The sequence below is a fragment of the Elephantulus edwardii genome, unplaced genomic scaffold (assembly GCF_000299155.1).
Source record: "Elephantulus edwardii isolate Elephantulus edwardi_28Jun2011 unplaced genomic scaffold, EleEdw1.0 scaffold00002, whole genome shotgun sequence".
NCBI lineage: Eukaryota > Metazoa > Chordata > Mammalia > Macroscelidea > Macroscelididae > Elephantulus > Elephantulus edwardii.
In genome coordinates, this window is record NW_006399752.1 from 47208676 (window position 1) to 47232452 (window position 23777).

Below are 23777 nucleotides of genomic sequence, written 5' to 3' on the forward strand. Positions count from 1 at the left end.
TCAGATCCGATTTGACGGTACACGCACACAATTATAATTAAAAATTTTTTTTAAAAAGTCAGCTCAGCGATGTATATGATAGGGTATTATGGTTATCACAAGAGTCCACAATTAAGGTTGCATAGTGGAATGTACCTGGGGCGGTGGGAGGGGTGCGGGGGGATTGTGTACCAGGGAGGGAGTCTTTCTTTTACTTTTGAAAGAGAGGAACGAACTGGGGGGCGGGGGGAGAGGGCAGGGCGGGTAGAGAAGTGCAGCAATGAATGAATGGAAATCCAAATTCTCTGTAAATGTTCACTAAAATTATTTAAAAAAAAAAGTCAACTCAGATTTATTGCCATTGAGTCAGAACCAGCTCAGAGCTGACCCTCTGTGGGGTTTTTGAGACTGTAAATGGCAAAAAAGATCACCCTTATTTTTCCTTCAAGAGCTGAAGATGAATTCACACTGCTAGAGAGGCATGGCCTTTGTGTTAACAGCCCACCTCCCCACAGATTAGGCCAACAGGGTCATCTCTTCAAAACTCTCATTGTTGTTGAGTTGGAGTTAATTCATAACAGACCCTCCAGTGGGCTGTTTGGAGACTGTGAATCACATGGGCAGAGATTGCCCATCTTTCTCCTGCAGAGCTGCTGGTGGCTTTGAATCCGCTCCCTTTAGGTTGGCAGTGTAACTCTGTGAAGATTATGCCACCAGAGTTCCTCGGGACAGCAGAGGCTTTTAACTCTGGTTCCATCTCTGCTAACACATAAGCCACTTTGTTTTAATCTACAGAGTTATATTCTTTTGTTTCATAAAGTTAATTTGTTAAAGTTTCTGTTGTACCTTCCAGGAAGTATCTTTTGGGACCTTGCCACAAGGCAGACAGTCTTCTGTGTACTATCAGTGGAGCAGGGAACAAAACAAACAATCTCTGCCATTCGTGAGCATGTACTCTAATCAGGAGATACAGACATTAAAATGAAATAAAAAGTATATTTTACACAGACTCCTCTAGAGGTGCAAAACCTGTGAAGTATATACATTATATAACTATATTCTCCCAAACTCAGACTCATTGCTGTTGAGCGTTTTCCAACTCATAACTTATCTCCGTTGGATTGCCAAACCAAGCCTCCTCACACAGGAGGAGACAGCCCATCATTTCCCCACAGAACAGCTATTGGATTTAAACTACTACAGAAGTGGTTTAAGCCTTTGGGTTAATAGTGATACTCACTACGGGACGTGCCACCAGAGCTCCCTAAACAGGTATAGAGACTTCTAAGAGATGATTTGTACAGTTGGGAAGGCTGCTATGTCCCAAAACTTGAAGGTAGGCATCAGACCGGAGACTTCTGACTCACGTGGCTCAGGGGCTGATGAATCCAAATTAGCAAGTCAAATGGCAGGTTTCTGGCTCATAGTGCCTGTTCCCGAAACCTGCAGGTCAGATGGCAGGCCAGAAGCCCAAGATTGGTGAGTTATATGCAGGGATCCAGAGAAAGAAAAAAAGAAGAGTGGAGAGTGTTTGCAAGTCAGCTTTGCTCGGGCATATATTCACGTATTTTGGATGCAAACTGTATTTCCTAGACTTTTGGTTTTATATTAATTTGGATATTATATTTGTCTAGACAGATAATATGATTTACTACTAACCTTCCAATCTCTGTTTTTTACCAGTCTCCATCTACACTGCACTGTAGCCATAGTCTCCTTACTATTCCCTCACTCCAGATAACAGTCTCAATAATAAAAGTTTTCTCCAAAGCACTTACCATCCTCTGCTGTATTTATTATATGCAGTTATGATCAGTGCTATGTGTTACCCAGAGTAGGTCATGATTCTCAGTGTTATGTGATCAGTCTCCGTTTTCAGATCTGATATAAGCAAATTTCTAGGAGATACAGTTTTGCATCCAAAATATGTGGATAGATGTTGTTAATGACTTAGTGCCTGTTTTAATTATCCAGTGCTGCTATAACAGATACCACAAGTGGGTGACCTTAACAAATACAAATTCATTTTCTCAATATGTAGAGAACACAGCATCAGCATTTAGGGCAGAAGCTCTAGAGGAACACTTTGCCTCTCTGATTGCTTTGACAAAAAGTCCTCACTTCTTTTTAGCTTCTGTTTCTTGGTTCCTGGAGATCTTATATTATAGCATAGCATCTATCTTTCACCATCTGTACTTGCTAATCTGCTCTTTTAAAGCTCAAAAGAGATTGATTCAAGACACTCCGTACATCAGAAATGCCTCATCAATATAACAGAATATCCTATTCCCAAAAGGGATTATAATCACAGTTGTAGGAAGATAATTATAGCTTACAATTCAGTCTGTAATAAAGTCTTTTTAGTTATCTGCTCGTGTATACTTGGTGCAGGAAATGTTGGACAAAGGAGTGTCATCTGTTTTAAAAATGTTGAGGAAGAATGTAAGAAGAAATGAGGACAAGAGAAGAAAGAAGCAAGTAGATTATGTTGGATGCTGTGGCAATAATGCATGTGAGAAGAAATGGTGGATTGTATCTAGTGGTGAGATGATTCTGAAAGTATTTTAAACGTAGAGTGCATGACTTGCTAATGAGATGAAAAAGTTAAGAGTCTCTTCTATCTGAAATATATCCTATAGAATTCCTTTAATAAGTTAGTGGTAAATTAAACTCATGTTTTTCAGTGACTGTATTGGATGTAGAGATCCAGAGTGAGTTATTTTATCACATTGCAGAGTGTCCTCCCATACTGCTTAGTGGCTTCTGTTGCTGAATGGTATAATGCAATCCATTTTCAGGGTTCTCATCCATCCTCTCCTTCCCTCTCATTTTCTCTACCTGCTTTTTTTTTTTAATCTTGGTGTTTTTCAGTTTAATAATGGGATGCCTAGGTATGGTTTCCTCTTTTCCTTTCTGCTTTTCTACCACTTCTCTCTTTTCTACACCCCCTCCACATTCTTCCCTCCTACTTTCCTTATGCTTTGTGAGATTTGTCCTGTGCCTGAGGGTTGATATCTCATCATAAAATAATCTGGTAAATTTCTAGCCAGTATCTCTTAGAATACTGTCTGCTTCTTATTTGCCTGTTATTACACTCAGTATCTCTGATTGTTGTTGTTGTTGTTCGATGTTATTGATTCTACTGTGACTCATAGCAACCCTGTGAACCTTGAATTGAACCCTTGCCCTATCCTGTTCAGTCCTCCCATTCTCTGCTATGTCAGGTGTTGTAGTTACTGCATGTGTTCTCCTTGTTGAGGATCCTCCTCTTTCACTGACCCTCTACATTTTTCCAGCTAAGTGTCTTTTTCTAAGGATTGATCCCCCTCGATAGCATCCTCCAAAGTATGTGACATGAAGTTTTGCTGTCCTTGCCTCTAAGAAGGGCACTTGTTGCACTTCTTCCTAGACACATTTACTTGGTCTTTTGCCAGTTCATGGGTTATTCAGTACTGTTCACCAACACCACAATTCAAAGCCATCAGTTCTTTTCTCCTTATTCCTTGTTCAACTTTCAGATACACAGGAAGCAGTTGAATAGGCCATGGCTTGAAACAGGTGTACCTTAGTCTTTAAACTGATATCCTTGCTCTTTAGCATGTTCAAAAGGTTCTTGTCAGTAGATTTTCCCAATGCAGCATGTGTTTGAGTTTTTTTTAATGTGTACAAAGAAAATTTATTTTAGTATGATGTACACAGCTTGCACAGTGTAGCAGGATGGTAGTGTGATGTTAATTTGGAGATTTGCTTTTTGCCCAAAAGAAAAATTTCCAAATCTCACATTGTTTCCTTGAAAAAACCATTTTGCTCTAGTAATAAAATATATTCATTATTATAAAATTGGACAAACCCCCCTGTGTACATGAATATAAACAAATTATTGTTTGTATAAACCAATTTTTTTAAAAAAGATACTGTTCAAAGCTAAAAATTTCAGTAGTATAGAATGCCTGAAAACAATTCTGTAGGCAGAGCTTGTAATCTCACTGGCTAAAAAGAATAATATGGGAAATTTTCCATTTCATGGCATTTTTTCCCAGCTTTTCATTTTTTCTGAGAGCTTATAAAAGGGAAAGAATTTACAGAAAGATAGAATAATTTTTCCTCAGTTGTTTGATGAAAAACAAGGAAAGCAGCACATTTAGTATTACGGACAGAGTCTAGAGCACCTACGGATGTGAAGCACAATTATGGGTTTTAATCCCAGTAATACAATTACATAAAAATATTGGAGTGGAGCATTTTTCTCTTATTAAATGCCTAAGCCAGTTGCTTATTCTGCAACTTTTTTAAAAAAAGGTATTCATGGATTCTTCAGTTGTAAAAGTTCAACATGTAGTCAGAGCCAAGTGACTGTGTACCACCAACTATTTCAGCATTCCTTGAATGCCCTCCCCTATTTCCATGCCACAAAAAATTTTTAAAAAGTATTTCTCTAGTGGCAAGAAGCTGCACTACAATCCCAGAGGTACGCAGTTCAAATCTACTAGATGCTCTGCTGGAGAAGGAGGTGCAGTCTCTTCCTGTACCAGTCAGATCCGATTTGACGGTACACACACATACAAAATAATAAAATAATTTTTTTTAAAAAAAAGTATTTCTCCAACAGTGCGTGAGCTTAACTCTTGGCATGACATGCAAATCATATTAGCTTTTTAAAAAAAAAAATTACTCCTGCAAGCTTCAAGGCATTTATCCAGCATTTTCTCAGGGTTAAATGTAAAAGCTAAAGATCAGGGAGAAGTGAGGAAAGTATTGAATCATTACAGGTTCCCTTAAGATTTGTTTATCAATTAAGTAATAAAACAGAGGTCTTTTAAGTGGATTTGTCTTTCCAGTGGGACATATGGTGCCCAAGTTGATGACAGCAGAAACTTGGGAACCAAGCTTGTTAAGTATTCATGAATCACTTGCATTCATTCTTTAAAAACAAAATCTAACAAAATGATGGGGAATTATTCAGTACCAGAGATCACAGAGGAGGGCAGAGAGCACGTATGCAGATGCTCTGGTGGCCCAGTGGCAAGAAGCTGTGCTGCAATCCTGAAGGCACATGGTTCGAATCCACCAGCTGCTCCACAGAAGAAAAATAGGCAGTCTTACTCTGTGCAATTTACTGCCTCAGCAAACCCAGTGGAGGGTCAGCTATGGGTCGGTTCTGACTTGATGGTACAAACAACAACAATAGTACATATACACACACATATACGCACACATGTCTACAAATATATATACATAACACAAATATACAAATACACATTATCCTGTGGTTTTAATTATGGTTCAACTACTGAAAAGATCTAGGAGCATGAAAATCTTGCGACCCTTATGAAGAATGAGTCTAAATTGCAGAAGGGTTACCAGTAGGCAGGTTGTTGGTCCTACTATCTTCATTGATCTGGCAATCCATGGCTTAATTTTAAATGATTATCCTTTTGGGATCTTGCTTCTGCAAATTCCAAATAGATTCAATTTCTTTAGTGTGATACATAGTAGCAGTCCTCAGATCAAAAGAACCTCAGCTATCATTCCTTTCTAGGCCTCTCTGGTATCTCTGTTCTTTGTCAAAGCCTAAAAAGGTGTTCATGGAAGAGGCCAAAGGTTTTTTGTTTTCTATCTTGTAGTCCTTTGAGCATGGAGCTCTGGTGGCCTACTGGCAAGAAGCTGTGCTGCAACCCAAAGGCACACGGTTCAAGGCCATGAGCTGCTTGCTCTTGAGAGAAGGATGAGCAATCTCCTCCTATGCGATTAACCTGCTAGAGAGTAAGCTATGGGTTGGTTCTGTGATGACGGTACTCAACAACAGCAGTCTTTGGAGAGAAACACTAAAGCACCTTGACAACCAGTGTCTGCTTTTTGAAGGCCACTTATATGACTGGGTTCCGAAGATAAGGCTCTCCTTTAACTAGTTGTCCCAGGCTTTATAATGCTACTAAGAACTTGAGAACTAATCCATATTTCCAGCTCATATGCCTTAGGAAACGAAACACAGGATGTTCAGTTCCTGAGGGGATTATTTCAGCCCTCTGTGAAACCAAAGTGGCAGGAGAGACCCCTTGAAATGTTACTTCCCTTACTTTATGATTGGATCACTTTCCAATAACAATCTCAGGGCCATCGCTGGGCTCGTTTGTAAATGATAAGCCCCGCTGATGCTGGAAGATTATCCCCCAGGTGTTGCTGATCTGTCTGAGGGGGCAGATCCACTTCTGCTGTGTCAACAGCACAGTGCATGTTTACAGTTGAGATAAAAAGGGCTAGACTTTGTTTGTTTAACAGCTGCTGAAATTAAGCTCATGTCCTGGAAAAAGGAAACTTCCAGAAGAGATCATTGTTAAGAGTATTAGCAGCAGTAGTTTAGCTGTGGCTGACCCCCTGGAGAATACACGTTTCTATAAATCCCTGTTAAAAAAGGCTCATTAGACAAGTTGGCAGAAGGAACAGACCTCAATGCAGACATGGGGACTTGGGGTAACCAATCTGAAGACTGGGTCTGAGTTTCTCCAGTAGATGATGAAGAGGATGATGATGAAGATGGAGACACAGAAGAATTCTGTCCAGCTTTGTTGAGATTTTCTTTTTATAACTTATTTTAGGAACTATTAGAACACTGCTGTTGTCCACTGGAAAAACTGGGAGTGCTTTAAAGAAGGCTAGGAATCTTCTTTGGAGGCAGCAGCTGAAGCATGCTTTCCTTTGGGCCAATGATCAAACTTTTGCTGCTTTCACCAGGTTTAAATATCAGAACTTTTCCACAGCATGTCACCCACAGGTCTTCCTTGATGTGTTCCTCCACGCACACTTTCATATGGGCTTAGAACCATCTACCTGATTTCCTTTTTGCTTATTATAGTCGGGCTTGAAAGTTCCAAGTCCCTACAATGAGTGTGTTAGTTTCTTGACTGCTGCTACCGTGGTTATTGACAGTGGATCAAAGTAACAGTGGATCAAAGTAAAAGAAATCATTGACAGTGAAGTCTTTTCTCATGACATTACTTACCTATGATCTCTTAATTATACCTATAATCATTCTCACTCTATCTTCCATAGTTTTTCAATTTACAGAATCAGTTATATTTTCTGAATATCAGCTGTGTGGAGATGGTTTTCTGTTTTTGTCCATTCATCCCCAAACCTATTGCTATCAAATCCATTGTGATTTCTAGGGACCCTATGGAAAAGAGTAGAACTGCCTGATAAGGTTTCCAAGGCTGTATTAACAGAAGCAGACTGCTCTGTCTTTTTCACATGGAGTGGCTAGTGGGTTCAAACTGCTTGTTGACTTTTCAGTGAGCTGAGAACATAGCCACTGAGTCACTAGGGCTCCTTATGTTTTTGTGTGCAGTCAAGTCAGACTAACCTGTAACTGACCCTCCCCCAGGTTTTCAGAGGCAGTAAATCCCACAGGAGGAGATTGCCTATCCTTCTCCTTAGGAGCAGCTGGTAGATTTTAATCTCATGCCTTCAATACTACAGTGCAGTTTCTTCCCACTAGGTTACATGTGGTCCCTTATACCAAGGTAAAATTCACATTGAATATAATGCACTGGTCTTCAGAATAGAAGAGCTTTGGTGGCTTGAGTTGCACCTCTAATCCAAAGGCATGCAGTTAGAATCCATCTGCTGCCCCATGCAAGGAAGATGGACAGTCTCCTCCAGTGGGCTTTATGGCTTCTGAAAGCCGGCTAGAGGGTTGGCTAGGAGTCCTATGTCCATAAAGAACAATGACGACATTTTAAGTAAGCATTTCAAATAATTTTAGCAAATGTATGCATCTGGTAACTACTGCCACAATCAAAATTAATATTTTCATACCTGCAAAATGTTTTCCTGTGCACCTTCCCAGTCATTGTCTATCTCAGCCCCAGCTATCGCCTATGAATACTTTACTTTCTATTAACACATTATTTTTATGTACTCTCCTGCAGGTTTTCAGTGCCAGTAAGTCACATAGGAACAGTATTAGATTTTAGAGTTTCATGTCAATGTGTTCAAATAGGTTTTTTTTTTCCTGGCTTAGTCTTTTTTTTTTAACCCAGTCGTCGTTGTTGTTGTTGTTGTTGTTATGTGCCGTCGAGTCGTTTGCGAATCTTAGCAACCCTGTTTACAAGAGCCCTAAACGCCATTCTATCCTGTGCCAACCTCGCTATCTCAAACACATTCATTCCCACCACTCCACTCACAGAACTGATCCATCTCATCAAGGGTCTTCCTCTCCTGCGCTGTCCCTCCACTCTCCCAAACATGATGTCCCTCTCCAAGGACCAGTCCCTCCTTGCAACATGCCCAAAGTATATCAGACAAAGCTTCAGAATCCTTGACTCCAGGGAACATTCTGGCTTCACCCTCTCCAGGACAAACCTGTTTGTTCTCCCAGCAGTCCATCGTATATTCAACACTCTTCTCCAGCACCACAGCTCAAAGGCATCAATTCTCTTTCTATCATCCCTATTCACTGTCCAACTCTCCGATGTGTAGCACGTAATTGCGAAGACTATAGCCTGGATCAGGCACACCTTAGTCTCCAGTCTGACGTCGTTGCACTTCAGTACTCTTGAAAGGTCCCTCACAGCTGACTTTCCCAATGCAATTCATCTCCTGATTTCCTGGCTGCTGTTACCAAGAGTGTTGACTGTGGAACCAAGCAAACTAAAACTGTTACTATCTCAATCTCTTTACCATCCATACTGATGCTGCCAATTGGCCCAGTGGTGAGAATCTTTGTTTTCTTGATTTGAGCTTCAATTCATATTGAAGACTGCAGTCCTTGACCTTCTATAGCAAGCGCTTCAGGTCCTCCTCAGTCTCAGCGAGCAGGGTTGTGTCATATGCATAACACAGGTTGTTGATGATTCTGCCACCAATCCCGATACCAAAGTCCTCCTTGTACAGCCCAGCATCTTGGATGATCTGTTCTGAATACAGATTGTAAAGGTATGGAGACAAAATACATCCCTGACGAACCACTTTCTTGATTTTGAACCATCCAGTGTCTTCCTGCTCTGTTCTGATGACTGCCTCTTGGCCCAAGTATAGGTTTTACATTAGCACGATCAAATGTTCTGGGATTCCCATTCTTCTCAGAGTCAGCCACAGCTTTTTGTGATCCACACAGTCAAAAGCCTTTGCATAGTCAATGAAGCACAGATAGACATTCTTCTGGTATTCTTTGCTTTCTGCCAAGATCCATCTTACATTAGCTATAATATCCCTAGGACCACAACCTCTTCTAAATCCAGCCTGCACATCTGGCAGTTCTCTGTTGACATATTGTTCCAAACATTTTTGGATAATTTTCACCCAGTATGATTTTAAAAATACATGTTGTTGCATATATCAGTTATTTATCCTTTTGCTACTAATTTTATGAATATACTAAAATCTGGTTATTCTTTTTTTTTAATTGTGATTTTAATGAAAGTTTACAGGAAACTTGGATTTCCACTATTTCATTTTGCACATTTTTCTCTTTTACCTATTGATAGATGTTAGTTGTTTCCTTGGGAGGATTAGTAATAAATCTGATATAAACATTGGTTTACAAATCTTTGGTGAGTGTGTGTTTTCATTTCTTGTGAATAAATACCTGGTAGTAGAATTGTTCTTAGGGTCTCTTCTGACATCCATTTTGGTTTTTTTTTTTTTTTTTTCTTTCTCCTCTGTGTTTGTAATTACTTTTTTGCTCTCTTCATGGATGATGTCGTCTTTGATGTCATCCATAACTCTTAAGGTTTTCCATCACTGATGTTCAATGCAGCAAACCTATTCTTAAGATGATTGTTAAATTCAGCTGAGATAAGACTTAAGATGACATTTTGGTTCCTGTGGACTTGTTTTCATTTTCTTCATCCACAATTTGAACTTGCACATGAGTAATTGGTAGTCTGTTCCACAGCCAGCACCTAGCCTGGTTTTAACTGGTGGATATTGAGCTTCTCCAGTGATTCCTTCCACAGATAAGAGTCAATCTGATTCCTATGCAGTCCATCTGGTGAGACTTATGTGTAAAGTCACTGTGTGTGTGTGTGTGTGTGTGTGTGTTTAAAGTATTTGTTGTGAATAAATCATTGAGCACACAAGTTTAATCATTCGGTTTCTGGCCTCATTTCTGTCACCAAGTCCATATTCTCCAACTACCATTCCTTCTTTGTTGTTTTCCAACTTTTGCATTCCAGGCATCAGTTATAATGAGTGTATTTTGATTGCATGTTTGATCCATTTTGGACTGCAAAATTTGTTAAAAATTTTCAATTTCTTTCACTTTGACGTTAGCTGTAGTATTTGAATGATAGATCTATTAACTGATCTTCCTTGGATGCATATCGATAATATCCTATCACTCACAACACTGTAATTCAGGATAGAACTTGAAATTGGGTTTTGTTTTGTTTTTTTTTACTATAAATGCAACTCTTGATTGTGCTAATGCGAAACCTATTCTTAGACCAAGAGGCAGTCATTATAACAGAGCAAGGAAACGTAGTTCAAAATTGGGAAGGGCGTACTCCAGGAATGTGTCCTGTCTCCATACCTTTTCAACCTGTATGCAGAACAGTTTATCCGGGAGGCTGGGCTCTTTGAGGAGGAGTGTGGTGTCAGGATTGGTGGAAGATTCATCAACAATCTGCGTTATGCAGATGACACAACCCTGCTTGCTGAAACTGAGGAGGACCTGAAGCACTTGCTGCAGACAGTCGAGGACTGCAGCCCCCAATATGGATTGAGGCTCACTGTCAAGAAGACAAAGATTCTGACCACTGGACCAATTGGCAGCATCAGGATGGATGGTGAAGAGATTGAGATTGTTCACAGCTTTAGTTTGCTTGGCTCCATGCTCAACACTCTCGGCACCAGTAGCCAGGAAATTAAAAGACGTATTGCAATTGGAAAGTCTGCTGTTAGGGACCTCTCCAAAATACTGAAGAGCAATGGTGTCTCTCTGGAGACTAAGGTGCATCTGATACAGGCCATGGTCTTCGCAGTCACTTGTCATGCATCAGAGAGTTGGACAGTGACTGAGGAGGATAGGAGGAGAATTGATGCCTTTGAGCTGTGGTGCTGGAGAAGAAAGAGTATTGAAGGTACCATGGACTGCTAGGAAAACAAACAGATTCATCCTGGAAAGGGTTAAACCGGGCGGCTCCCTGGAGGCAAGGATTCTGCGGCTCCATCTAACATACTTTGGACATGTTGTAAGGAGGAACCGGTCCCTGGAGAGGGACATCATGCTTGGGAGGGTGGAAGGACAGCGCAGGAGGGAAAGGCCCTCCGTGAGGTTGATTGCTTCAGTGACTGAGGTAATTTTGATGGGTGTGTCGGAGACTGCCATTGGCACAGGACGGAGAGGAGTTTAGGGCTGTTGTACATAGGGTCACTATGAGTCGCAGCAACTCAACGACACATAACAACAACACAACATAAGTGCAACCCCATTCTTCTGTTTTCATTCTCAGCATAGTACACCATGTGATTATCTGATTCAGAGTAGCCAAAGCCAGTCCAGCTCATCTCACTTATGCCTAGAATGTCAATGTTCATGTGTTCCATTTCATTTTCCACAACTTTTGGTCCAACATTGATACTTTGTACATTCCACGTTAAACTGTTAAAGGATGTTTGCAGCTGTTTATCCTTATTTTAACTGAGGAAGAAAGAGAGGAAGACCTTCAACTAGATGGACTGACACGTGACTACAGTGGGCTCAAGTGTGTTAGCGATTGTAAGGACGGCACAGGGTAGGACATTGCTCAGACCTGGTGTTCACAGGGTAGCTATGAATTGTACTCAACTCTGTGGCACCTAACAGCTGTAGGATTGTAGGGCTGTATGGTAAATGTATGTTTAATTTTACTAGGAATTGGTCAACTATTTTCCAAAGTAACACTACTGTTTTCCATCTCACTAACAATATATGAGATTTCTCTGTCCTGTTTGTACCATCACTTTATGGTATCAGTCCTTTCAATGTCTTCCTTTCTAGAGGATGTGTTAGGACTACTCTATGGTTTTAGTATGTATCCTCCTGAGACTAAAGATTTGAGGGACTTTCATATGCTGACCATTCAGATATCTTTTTTCTCTTAAAAAATATTTATTTAAATAGTTTATTTTGTGTTATCTCATTATTATTATTAATTATTAAATTTTAAATATTCTTTTTATTTCCAAAGTATGAGTCCTTTGTCAGATATATGTATAGCACATATTTTCTTTCAAGTATGTGGATTGCTTTTAAAAAAAAATTTAATGCTATGTTTGAAGAGCAAAATTTTTAAATAGTAATGAAGTCTAATTGAACAAGAAGTCTTCATAGCTTGTTTGTTCTGTGTCTTATTTAAGAAATTTTTTTCCCCTAAAACAGGATTGCAAAGATTTTTTTCCTTTTGCTTCCAGAAGTTTTAAAGGTTTATCTTTTACGCTCTATCTGTGTTTAATTAAGGGTTAAAGTTCTTGTTTTCTTCCTATTTATCCATTTTGAACACTGTTTATTGAAAATCATATTTCCCTTGTGAATGACTTTACACCATTATAGAAAATAGGTGTAATTTATATGTGGATCTATTTTTGGATTTTCTGTTTTGTTCCCTTCATCTCTGTACTTGTCCTTAAACCATAATGACACTGCCTTTGTTATTGTTCCTTTATTATAAATCTTGAGATCAAGTCATGTAATTTCTCAGAGCTCATCTTTCCTCTAAAATTATCTTGGCACTTGTATTTGTTAGGTACAATTAAGTTGGTTCAGACTCAGAGTGACCCTTTTATATATCGAATAAAATACTGTCCTGTCCTGCACCGTCTTCACAATTGGTGCTATGGCTGAAACCATTGTTGTCGCCGCACTGTCAGTCTGTGGCATTGAAGATAATCGTCAGCTTTTCCCCCCTCTCAGCACTGTAACAAGCTCAGTTCATTGTTGTTTGCATGGCCTCATGTGTTTTGCCCTGTGTACCCTCTGCATGCAGAGGACCCATAATCAGATTGTGTGGGTAAGTTAAGATTTATGCATTAGTGCATTTTTTTCCTCTTATTCTCTATTTCAAATTCAGGCCATCTTGGACTGTCTAAACTTTAGGCTTTGTCTCCTTAAGTCAGCAGGACTGCTCCACCTTCCTGGGGCTCCATCCAAAGTACCCGCGATGAAAGCTGAGGAAATTGCAGGTGCCCCTCCCTCAAAGTTCACAGTGCTTAACAAGCCTACTTCTTCCGTTGTCTGAAACTTTGGATTCGTTCTGGTGGTTTCTAGCAGGCGGGAAAATTCATATTCTAATCATTATTTATGGCTGAAAGTCCATCTTTCATGATTAACTTTTCTTAATGTGTGTCATCTTACTCTTTTCCATTCTCTTCCTCTCTCTAATCATCTAACTAGTCTATTGAGTTTTTAAGTCCCTCTGTTTTACAGTTCTAGAAATTCTGTTGGATACTTTAAAAAATATGTATTCTTTGCTTTATGTTCACAGATATGTTTATGATTTTATGTTAATAACCAAGTATATATTCTCATTAAACCTACAGCACCATGGTGGGCTAGTGAATAAGGGTCTGCACTGCCAACTCAAAGGCATGCAGTTTGAATCCATCATTTGCTCTATAGGAGAAAGATGTTCACACTCTCTTCCTGGGTGATTTACAGCCTCTGACACCTTGCTGGAGGAGGATCAGCTATGAGTCAGTCCATCCCGACTCAGTGACACATAACAACAATAGCATTAAGTTTAATTTTGTTATCAGATAATTCTAATGTCTGATGATTTTTGAAAGGTTGAAATTGCTGTTTTTTATGACTTATTGGAACTCACTCTTGGTCCTTTGTGTCCGTATTATTTGTCTATAATTTCCACATTTGCTTATTTTTGTTTTTAAGCTGTTTTTCACTTATAATTATATTTGAATTGAAATTATAAGAAATTCTTTGAAGCCTGGGTTGAAGGTGTAGTTTTCCATGTAAGATTTGTATTTGCCTATGCTCAAATGTAGAAGATGCAAGGAGACCCTGCAAGCCCTCAGAATCACTCTGAAGCAAACTTCCACTTGAGGGACTCATGGTTAATGTGACTGTGTACACTGCTTGCAGTCACAGATTCTCAGAAGAGATTTCCTTTTCCTTTATGTATTGCTGCCCCTTCTTTAAGATGGGTTACTTCTTTGTTTTCCCTAATTCTGAGTCAGAGATCAGCAATTCACACCCCAACCTCAGGTGGGTCCTGATCTTCATCCCTATTCCAGTTCAGCCAGCAGAACAATACTTGTGTTTACTAGGATTCAGGTAAAGTAGGTATATGTACTCTCTTACTTCCCAAGATTTCTAATGAGAATCACTTTAGTTTTGTTCTCTGATTTCTTCATTTCCTGCCCATTAAGTTGTTGTTCTGTATAGTCAAGTCAGGACTGACACAAAGTTAACTCTCCAGCAGGTTTTCAGAGGCAGTACATCTCGGGAATGAGACTGCACATCTTGCTTGCCCCTCTGCAGCTGCTGGAGTATCTGAACCACGTGCCTTTGGGTCATCAATGCAGTTTTTGACCACTAGGCCACCAGAGCTCCCACTGGGTCACCAAAAGAGATGTTTTGACATTTTTCCCAGCATTTTCAGTTGTCAAAAAGGAGAAGAGTTCAGAGTACTTTGTCAGTTTTATTGTTAGAAATGGAAATTTTTTTTTTACTGTTTCATAATATAAAGAATTACTTGTTTGGTCAAATAGTAAGTAACAAGATAAAACCTTTCTTTCCCTGTTAGTTTTACAAAATATAGATGTGTAAGTTTCTTACCATTCATAATCTGCTTTCTTTTTGCTCCCCCCCCCTTTTATCCATAACTTGACTCCTTGGATGTAATTCAGCGCTTGGTTTCAGTTGGACTCGATTCAAAGAATGCAGTTTGTGTTTGGGACTGGAAAAGGGGGAAAATGTTGTCTATGGCTCCTGGCCACACAGACAGAGTAAGTATCCTCTTAGGAATTCTAATTGATAATGGAAGAGAAAGGTCCAGAAAAGAGTTTAAGGTATTTTATTCATCCTCATTTTGTTGCTAGCAGATATGTTCTAATTTAAATTTTCAAGTACAATTGTCTGAAAAATTTTATAAGTACCCATTAAATTTTAGAATGCATGTGAACTGTAGTACTCAGAAACATGGTTCCATGTATATATAATGTTAGTATAAAACTTTTAGCATTGAAGACTAGTTAAGAATATATTTCTTATTCAATGTAGTATAAAATGAATGTAAAGAATAATACTTTGTAGTGGCCTAGTGACAAGAAGCTGCAGTGTAATCCCAAAGGAACACAGTTTGAGGCCACTAGCTGCTCCATGGGAGAGGGATGGACAATCCCCTCCCATGCAGTTAACTGCCCCTGAAAACCCGCTGAAGGGTCTGGTATGGGTTGGCTCTGACTTGACGGTAAACAACTGCAACAGTCAGCTTTTAAAATGAAAATTTGTACTATTTTTATAAACACTGATAAAAACTCTAGTACAGAGTGGTTCATACATCGTTGTTGTGTACCATCAAGTCGAAACCGACTCATATTTGACCACCTGGCAGATTTTTAGCAGCATTTAATCACACGGAAGGAGATTGATTGCCCATCCTTCTGCCAGAAAGTAACTGGTGGCCTCAAGCTATGTGCCTTCAGACTTGCTTTGGATTTAATAAATAGACTAGTTATTATTTTAAAAAGTAACACTGTCAATAGAATTTTGTCTTTACATAGTTGGTATTTTAAAGTTGCTTTAGGTTTCCTGTTACTTGCACAGTGGTGAGTAGTTTCAGTTTTTAAGTTGTTCATTTATAAGCTATCTTTTCTCATCCTTGCCCCTGAGAAGTATCATTTTGTAAATATTTTTATTTCCCTTGCTCAGAGAGTGCCTCTGGTGAATATGCAAGTGTCAGAGAAAGATGGCTACTCCTGCCAGTTAGAAGAATGAACAGCTCATTTTTCAAATGTTAGCTTTTCTTTTATTCATTATTAAATTGTGTTTCTGATAGGCATTTTATCTGAATTTATTCTTTTGTAATAAAATTATGTGTATGAATTTAGTATGGATTTTAGGAAAGAAGTCTAGAATTTGCCAAAATTTAAGATAATTTTCTTTCACCCAAGTAAACAATATGAAAGCGAAAGATAAAATTTTTTAGCTGTGAAATAAGTGATTATATTCTTTACATAAAAAATTATGTGTTACAGACAGCTCTAAATATGTTCCCTATTTTTAACTGTATATGTTTAAGTGAATGTTGCCATCAGAATCTCTCCTCTATAGAAATTGTATAAGTATTTACATCCTAGATCTGTTTAATTTTTCTTGTTACTTGGGATCTAATTCTTGTGAATTTTTTTTCTTTGTTTATTTTTTTTTTAAAAATAGAGGTGTTAATTTTCGTTCTACACATTACTTCATAACATTCAGGGAAACGGAGAACTACTCTTTTTTCTTTATAATTAAATATTTATTTTTCGTAAGGTTTTGAGATTTAGAATATGGATTATTATTTTTTGGGGGTGTGTGTGTTGCTCTGTTTGGTTAGTGTAGTCTGCCTATAACCAAGAATTTGGATATTCTATCCAGCAGTGCCCCAGGAATTGCCACTTATGTTCTAGCAATCTACATTTGAAAAATCACCTGCTGAAAACGTTTTATACCATAGTTTTGATCTGACAAACATGAGATCAGCATGAGTCTGAATTGGCAGCACTGCGATGTTGTATGTAGGCGGAGGTTTGAGCTCTTTGGTCTTTTGTGTAGGATGTTAACTTGATTCTTAATATAAATATTTTAACTACAAATCTCATTTGTTTACAGATATTTGATATTTCTTGGGATTTGTACCAACCAAATAAACTTGTCAGCTGTGGTGTAAAACATATCAAGGTACTAGAAGGCTCTTGTTTTTTATAATCATGTTTCCTTACTTCTCTGCCCCTATGACTGTCACACTATTAACAACTTAAAATGTGATTATGTATGCACACATAAATACACATATTCATCTTCCCCAAAAGCATCTTTAACTACTGCTACAATTCTGATCTTGAAATTACAGTACTAATTTGGTAATATGTTTAATCTTTCTTTTTCCAGTAAATATTCAAAAGCAAAAGGCTTGATGGTAGGTTAAGGCCCATAATGTAATTATTTTAAGGGTAAAGATTTTTGTTTTATTCACTTCTAATGGACAAGATTTTTGACACAATATTTACTATATATTAAACATTTAATAACCAGAGAAGTCTGGTGGCCCAGTGGGTAGAGTTGTGCTGCCACCCAAAGGTAGGTGGTTTGAATCCACAAACTGCTTCATGGAAAAGAGATGGGCAGCCTTCTTTGGTGTGATTTAAAGCCTTAGAAAACCTGTTGGAGGATCCACTATGAGTTGGTTCCAACTTGAAAGTAATGTGTTTTTAAATAACTAATCAGAGATTAAATAGTAAAATTGTACATTAAGCTATTAAGTTCCATTTTCAGATTTTTAAAAAAATCCGTATCTTCAATTAAATGAAGAAAATTCCATTTTTATTTTGAATTACATTTCCTCTGCTTTGGTGAAGACAGTGAGTAGTATATTAGTTCTCTTTGTAGACTATGTGTAAGAAAATTAAGTCCCAGAGATTATCTAAAATTGTGATGGCTAGTACTAGTAGACAGTACTAGTAGTACCTAGAACGCATGCTAGAGAAGAACAGGGGCTACAGCCTTCAATGTGGATTATATCTCAAATCAAGAAAACAAAGGTCCTTTCCCCTGGGCCAATAGGCAGCATCGTGATAGATGGACAGAACATTAAAGTTGTTAACAGTTTCTTCTTGCCTGTATCCACTTTTAGCACCCCTAGCATTATCAGTCAAGAAATCAAAAGATGTATTGCCTTTGCTAAATCTATCATCGAGGACCTCTTTAAGGTTTTAAGGAGCAATGATTTCAAAGACTAAGGTACATCTGATACAAGCCATGGTCTTTTTGGTTACTTGTTATGCATTTCAAAATTGGACAGTGAATAAAGATGATAGAAGAATTGATGCCTCTGAGTTGTGGTGTTAGAGAAGAGTATGGAATACTCCATGGACTGAACAAGAGAACAAACATTAAGTGTGTAGCCAGGATGCTCTTTTGAGACACAGATAGTGAAGAACATCTCACATATTTGGGGCATATTGTTAGAAGGATCATCACACTTGGAGAGGTGGAGGGTCAGCAAAAGAGAGAAAGACTCTCAATGAAGTGGATTGACACAGTAACTGTAACAATGGCCTCAAGTATCAGAGATGATAAGGATAGAGCAGTTCAGGGCAAAGTTCAGATCTGTTGTTCATGGAGTCGCTATGAGGTGTAGTTGACTTGGGGCATCTAACAACTACAGTATTTGTAGTTATTTCCTTTTAAGCTCTTTAAAATGTAATAAAAAGAATGTTTTAATAAAAGGAATTTTCATTTCTTCGGTCACATTCACCACATTTAAAATGCTCAAGAATCAAATATAGCTAATAATTTTATTAGTGAACAACATAGATATAGGACATTTCTTTTTATTTCTTTTGTGTGCGTACCGTCAAATCAGATCTGACAGGAGGAGATTGTCCCTCCTTCAGCAAGCATCTGGTGGACTCGAACTGTGTACCTCTGGGATTGCAGTGATATAGGACAGTTCTATCACCACTGAAGGTTCTCTTGGACAAAACTGATAAGGATTATAGAGCCTAAGTTTTTAACCCTCTGTTATGTCTCAAAATCCTTTCACCTGGCCTTCACTCTCTATAGATTCTGTCTTAATTAATCTCAGATGTTGCATAAACATAAATTTCTATTTTAAAAAGTCCCCACTTGATTCAAATAGAGAGTTGGCTTTGAGAATTAATAATAGAGAACAGAATTGTTTCAAATTGAGATTTAGTAAAAGGAAGACGATCACTTATTCTTCTTGTTGTTGTTATGTGCTGTCGAGTGACTTGTGACTCATAATGACCCTATGTACAACAGCCCTAAACTCTGCTCTGTCCTTTGCCAATTTCACGGTCTCTGACACACCCATCCCGATTACCCCAGTCACTGAATCAGTCCACCTCATAGAGGGCCTTCCCCTCCTGTGCTGTCCCTCCACCCTCCCAAGCATGATGTTCCTCTCCAAGGATCAGTCTCTCCTTACATGTCCAAAGTATGTTAGATGGAGCCTCAGAATCCTTGCCTCCAGGGAGCCGCCCGGTTTAACCCTTTCCAGGACAAATCTGTTTGTTTTCCTAGTAGTCCATGGTACCTCAATACTCTTCTCCAGCACCACAGCTCAAAGGCATCAGTTCTCCTTCTATCCTCCTTAGTCACTGTCCAACATGGCCTGTATCAGACATATCTTAGTCTCCAGAGAGACACCATTGCTCTTCAGTACTTTGGAGAGGTTCCTAACAGCAGACTTTCCCATGGCAATACGTCTTAATTTCCTGGCTACTGGTGCCAAGAGTGTTGACCGTGGAGCCAAGCAAACTAAAGCTGTGAACAATCTCAATCTCTTCACCATCCATCCTGCTGCTGCCAAATGGTCCAGTGGTGAGAATCTTTGTCTTCTTGACATTGAGCCTCAATCTATATTGGAGGCTGCAGTCCTTGACTGTCTGCAGCAAGCGCTTCAGGTCCTTCTCATTTTCAGCAAGCAGAGTTGTGTCATCTGCATAACACAGATGGTTGATGAGTCTATCTCTAGTTCTGATGCCACACTTCTCATAAAAGCCCAGCCTCCTGGATAAGCTGTTCTGCATATAGGTTGAAAAGATATGGAGATAGGACACATCCTTGACATAATCCCTTTCCAGTTTTGAACCATGCAGTGTTTTCTTGCTCTGTTCTGATGACTGCCTCCTGGTCCAAGTATAGGGTTTGCATATGCACAATCAAGGATTGTTTTGGAATTCCCATTCTTCTCAGAGTCAGCCACAGTTTGTTGTGATACACACAGTCATGTGCCTTTGCATAGTCAATGAAACACAGCTTATATAGATGACCTTAAAATTTTAAATTCTTTCAGTCTTTAGGTTTTCAAATATAAATATTTATGGATATATTGTATATGTAAGTGGCAGTTTGTTGTTGTTGTTGTTGTTGTTGTTGTTGTTATTTTGTGCCATTGAGTTGGAACGACCCATAGCTGACCACCCCTATGGGTTTTCAAAGGCAGTAATCACACAGTAATTGCCCATCCTTCTCCTATGGAGGAGCTGGATTCAAACTATGTACCTTTGGAATTGTAGCACAGATTCTTACCACTATTCTCTGGGCCTAATTTCTTTATACAGAATTACTTAATATATATTCCCTACCTACCCAGTTTTAATTTTGTATTACTCTCTCTGCCAGCAACTAAAATTTGCCTGATCCCATAAAATAGAGGGAAAATTCTGAGTATGAAAGTGTATCTTTTTCTTGTTTGTCTCCCAAGAATGAACAAATATAGTCCAAATGGATCTGTCTTATTTTTAAGCTTTATTAGCAAAACAGCACAGTTTTGAAAATAAGGGTGAGAGTCACATACTGAGTTTTAAAAAATTTTTTAACATGTTTACTGCTTCAGTAATAAGAGATTTAATATTAGATTTAGCCCTTTTTCCTTTTAATGTATAATACTTTCATTTTCACTGCTAACCCGTTCTGAGTTGGTTTCTTTCTAAGTTTAGTATAGATATTTCCCCCTAGAAACTGCAACTTTTTTTTTCTTAAATGTAAAGATTGAAACCAGTGGCTTATCTGCTATCATGTTGCTGTTGATAACATTAGAGGAGGATGTGATCTTTGAATGCTATTTTATCGAAAGAGAATTTATTGAGAAATTTCACCTCTGCTTTTCTAGAAGAGCATTAAATATTGGAATGTTTTATTCTGTGAATCTTCATTGGTAATTTGAGTCTCCTTTTTAGTTCTGGAGTTTATGTGGAAATGCTCTAACGCCCAAACGAGGTGTCTTTGGCAAGACTGGAGACCTTCAGACAATATTGTGCCTCGCCTGTGCAAAGGATGAATTAACATATTCTGGTGCACTCAATGGGGATATATATGTTTGGAAGGGTATCAATCTTATCCGAACAATTCAAGGAGCCCATGCTGTAAGTATATTTAAATATTTTAAACACTTTTAGATGTTAACTATTTACCCTCTTGTCTTAAAACAGCAGATTATATGATGTGACATACTGTTTTTAATCAGTTAATTTGCTTGAAAAATTGTATTTGGATTGAAGTAATTTGTCTTTTTGTTTTCAAGATTTTTAAATGTATAACTAGATACACAGATAATTATTGCATTAGTAACATTTTGTTAAACCATTGGTTTGTTGACAAAAATTGTTTTAGCATGATATATTTCTCAGAGTAGTTATGAAAGAAAATTTGTTCAGTTCAGCTGTGAAAGTGTTCTAGATTAACCACAGTAGAACAAAACTAGTGTCTTGCTTCTTCTCCAAGAAAACACCAAGTGGAGGATGATGCCAGTGCAGCGGGAAGGCTGGGAGGTCCTGGGATGGGAGGCAGCCTTCTGCAGGTCAAGGTCATGGCTGTGGGTATGGATGGGCAGGGGGAGGGGCCGCAGAGCTTTAGGAGGCAAAGCTGAGGACAAAGAGTTACTCTCGTCACCAAGCTGGGCTATCTGGTCAATAATATAAAGATCAAGTCCCTGGAGGAGCTCTGCCTCTTCTCACTGCTCATTAAAGAGTCTGACTGAGGTCATTGACTTGCCCCTGGGGATGACTCTCAGGGACAAGGTCTTGAACATCAGGCCTGTACTGGAGCAGACATGTGCTGTCCAGAGGGTCAGTTTCAAGGCATTCATTGGCTTTGAAGACTATATTGGCCATGTTGGCCTGGGTGTTCAGTGCTCCAAGGAAGGAGCTACTGCTATCCATGGGGCCATTATCCTGGCCGAGCTCTCCACTGTCCCTCTGCAGCACGGCTGCTGGGGAACAAGATCCACAAGCATCATACCGTTCCCTTCAGGGTGACCAGACACTGTGGCTCTGGCTGGTACGCCTCATGCCTGCACCCCGAGGTACCAGAATAGTCTCGCCCACATACTCAAGGAGCTGTTGCTGATGGCTCGAATTGACGACTGCTACACCTCAGCCAGGGCCTTACAGCCACTCTGGGCAACTTCGCCAAGGCCACCTTTCATTCCATCTCCATGGCCTACAGCTACTTGACTCCAGACGTCTGGAAGGAGACAATGCTCACCAAGTCTCCCTGTCAGGAAACCATTGACCGTCTTGTAAAGACCCACACACCAGAGTTTCTGTGGAGAGGACCCAGGTTCCAGCTGTGGCCACCACATAGTGGATTTTGTGCATAGAAATAAAGATAATTCTGCGAAAAAAAGTTAAAAAAACTAGTTTTTCTTGCCTCTGATTTGCCAGTGGGAAGTTTGGGGGTACTTCTAGGGAAAAAAAATACAACTTTTTTTTTTAGTAGCATTAATTCCGTAATTGACAAAAGGATTTAAGCTTTGGTGTTACGAGGTACCATTGAGTTAACTCCAGCTCATATCGACTCTATACACATTGTGAGATTTTCTACCAAATTCAAACTATCAGTTAGACCTTGCAGGTTTGCATTCTTCATGATCTTTACTAACTGGGTCTGTCAGGGCTTGGAGAGAGCCTCAGAGCATAAAGCTGTTACATTATTAGCAATCTGATCTTCAGAAGCGACTTATCAACAAGTTTGGTTTTGTCTTGGTTACAGTTAAGTTTCCGTAAACATAGGCACTTAATTTTTAGATTTCTTTTGTGCTTTGGGATATTATGCCATATAACAGTTCTTTGAAATGGATTTCCAATTTCATGTAATAGATTTTTCTTTAAGTAATTTTTGTTAAGTAATGCTTTATTTTCTTTTAGGCAGGGATTTTTAGCATGAATGCTTGTGAAGAAGGCTTTGCTACTGGTGGCAGAGATGGCTGTATTCGCCTTTGGGATTTAACTTTTAAACCAATTACTGTGATTGATCTCAGGGAAACAGACCAGGGATACAAAGGTAACAATGACAGAAGTGTGTTGTGACTCAGCAGACTCAATGTACTGACGGTTGCCTCTGTCTTTCAATAAACATAAATACATATTTGTAAACATAATTATAAATGATGCTTCATTTGTCTCTTCTGTGCTGTAAATATTTAATAGAAATCCTTCTATTAAACAGGGAAATTGTGCATAAAGAGTCCATAACTGACAAATAATATTCCATATGTCCAATGCCTGTTAAAATGGTGCCCATAGAGAGATGTACTAGTAGCTTAATTTTATAACACTGAATTTTTAAAAATATTTTTCTATTAGGATGCTAACTGTAACTACTTAACAAATAACTCGCCGTCAAGTCAGTTCTGATGCATAGAGAGCTATAGAACTACCTCATAGTACCTCTCAGGGTGTAATAAGCTTTTTAGAAACAGACTGCCACATCTTTCTCCTCTGAAACAGCTGGTGAATTGAACCACAGCCTTTCGTTTCACAGTGGAGTGCTTTAACCACAGGATCTTCAGGGCTTCTTATTAGTAAATAAGCTATTATAGAGTGTGTTGGGGGTTAGGAGAACTTTTATTCATGGTTATGTCAATAAGTATAATTACGGTTTTTATTTCACCAAAATTTGATGGCTGGAAAAATTTTAAAAATATTCAGGCATTTAAAAAAACCTGAAATAATAAGGCAGGCTATTTGAGTATAGAAATTAGTAAGTAATTCACTGGCTTAGTGGTAAGGAATTACACTGCTGATGCGCAGGTATGCGGTTCGAATCCATCAGCTCTTCCACGGGAGAAAAA

The 23777-nt window shown here is 38.8% G+C and overlaps 1 protein-coding gene and 1 pseudogene across 1 annotated transcript in view; one reads left to right on the forward strand and one right to left on the reverse strand.

Annotated features, from left to right (window-relative positions):
- Positions 1-23777, forward strand: part of EML5 (echinoderm microtubule associated protein like 5) — a 197726-nt gene that overhangs the window by 33502 nt on the left and 140447 nt on the right. Inside the window, exons 3-6 of the mRNA XM_006879132.1 lie at positions 14824-14922; positions 16790-16858; positions 20884-21069; positions 22852-22987. Of these exons, the coding sequence (XP_006879194.1) occupies positions 14824-14922; positions 16790-16858; positions 20884-21069; positions 22852-22987 (490 nt within the window). The remainder of the gene's footprint in view (positions 1-14823; positions 14923-16789; positions 16859-20883; positions 21070-22851; positions 22988-23777) is intronic.
- Positions 5321-12808, reverse strand: LOC102856222 (annotated as a pseudogene).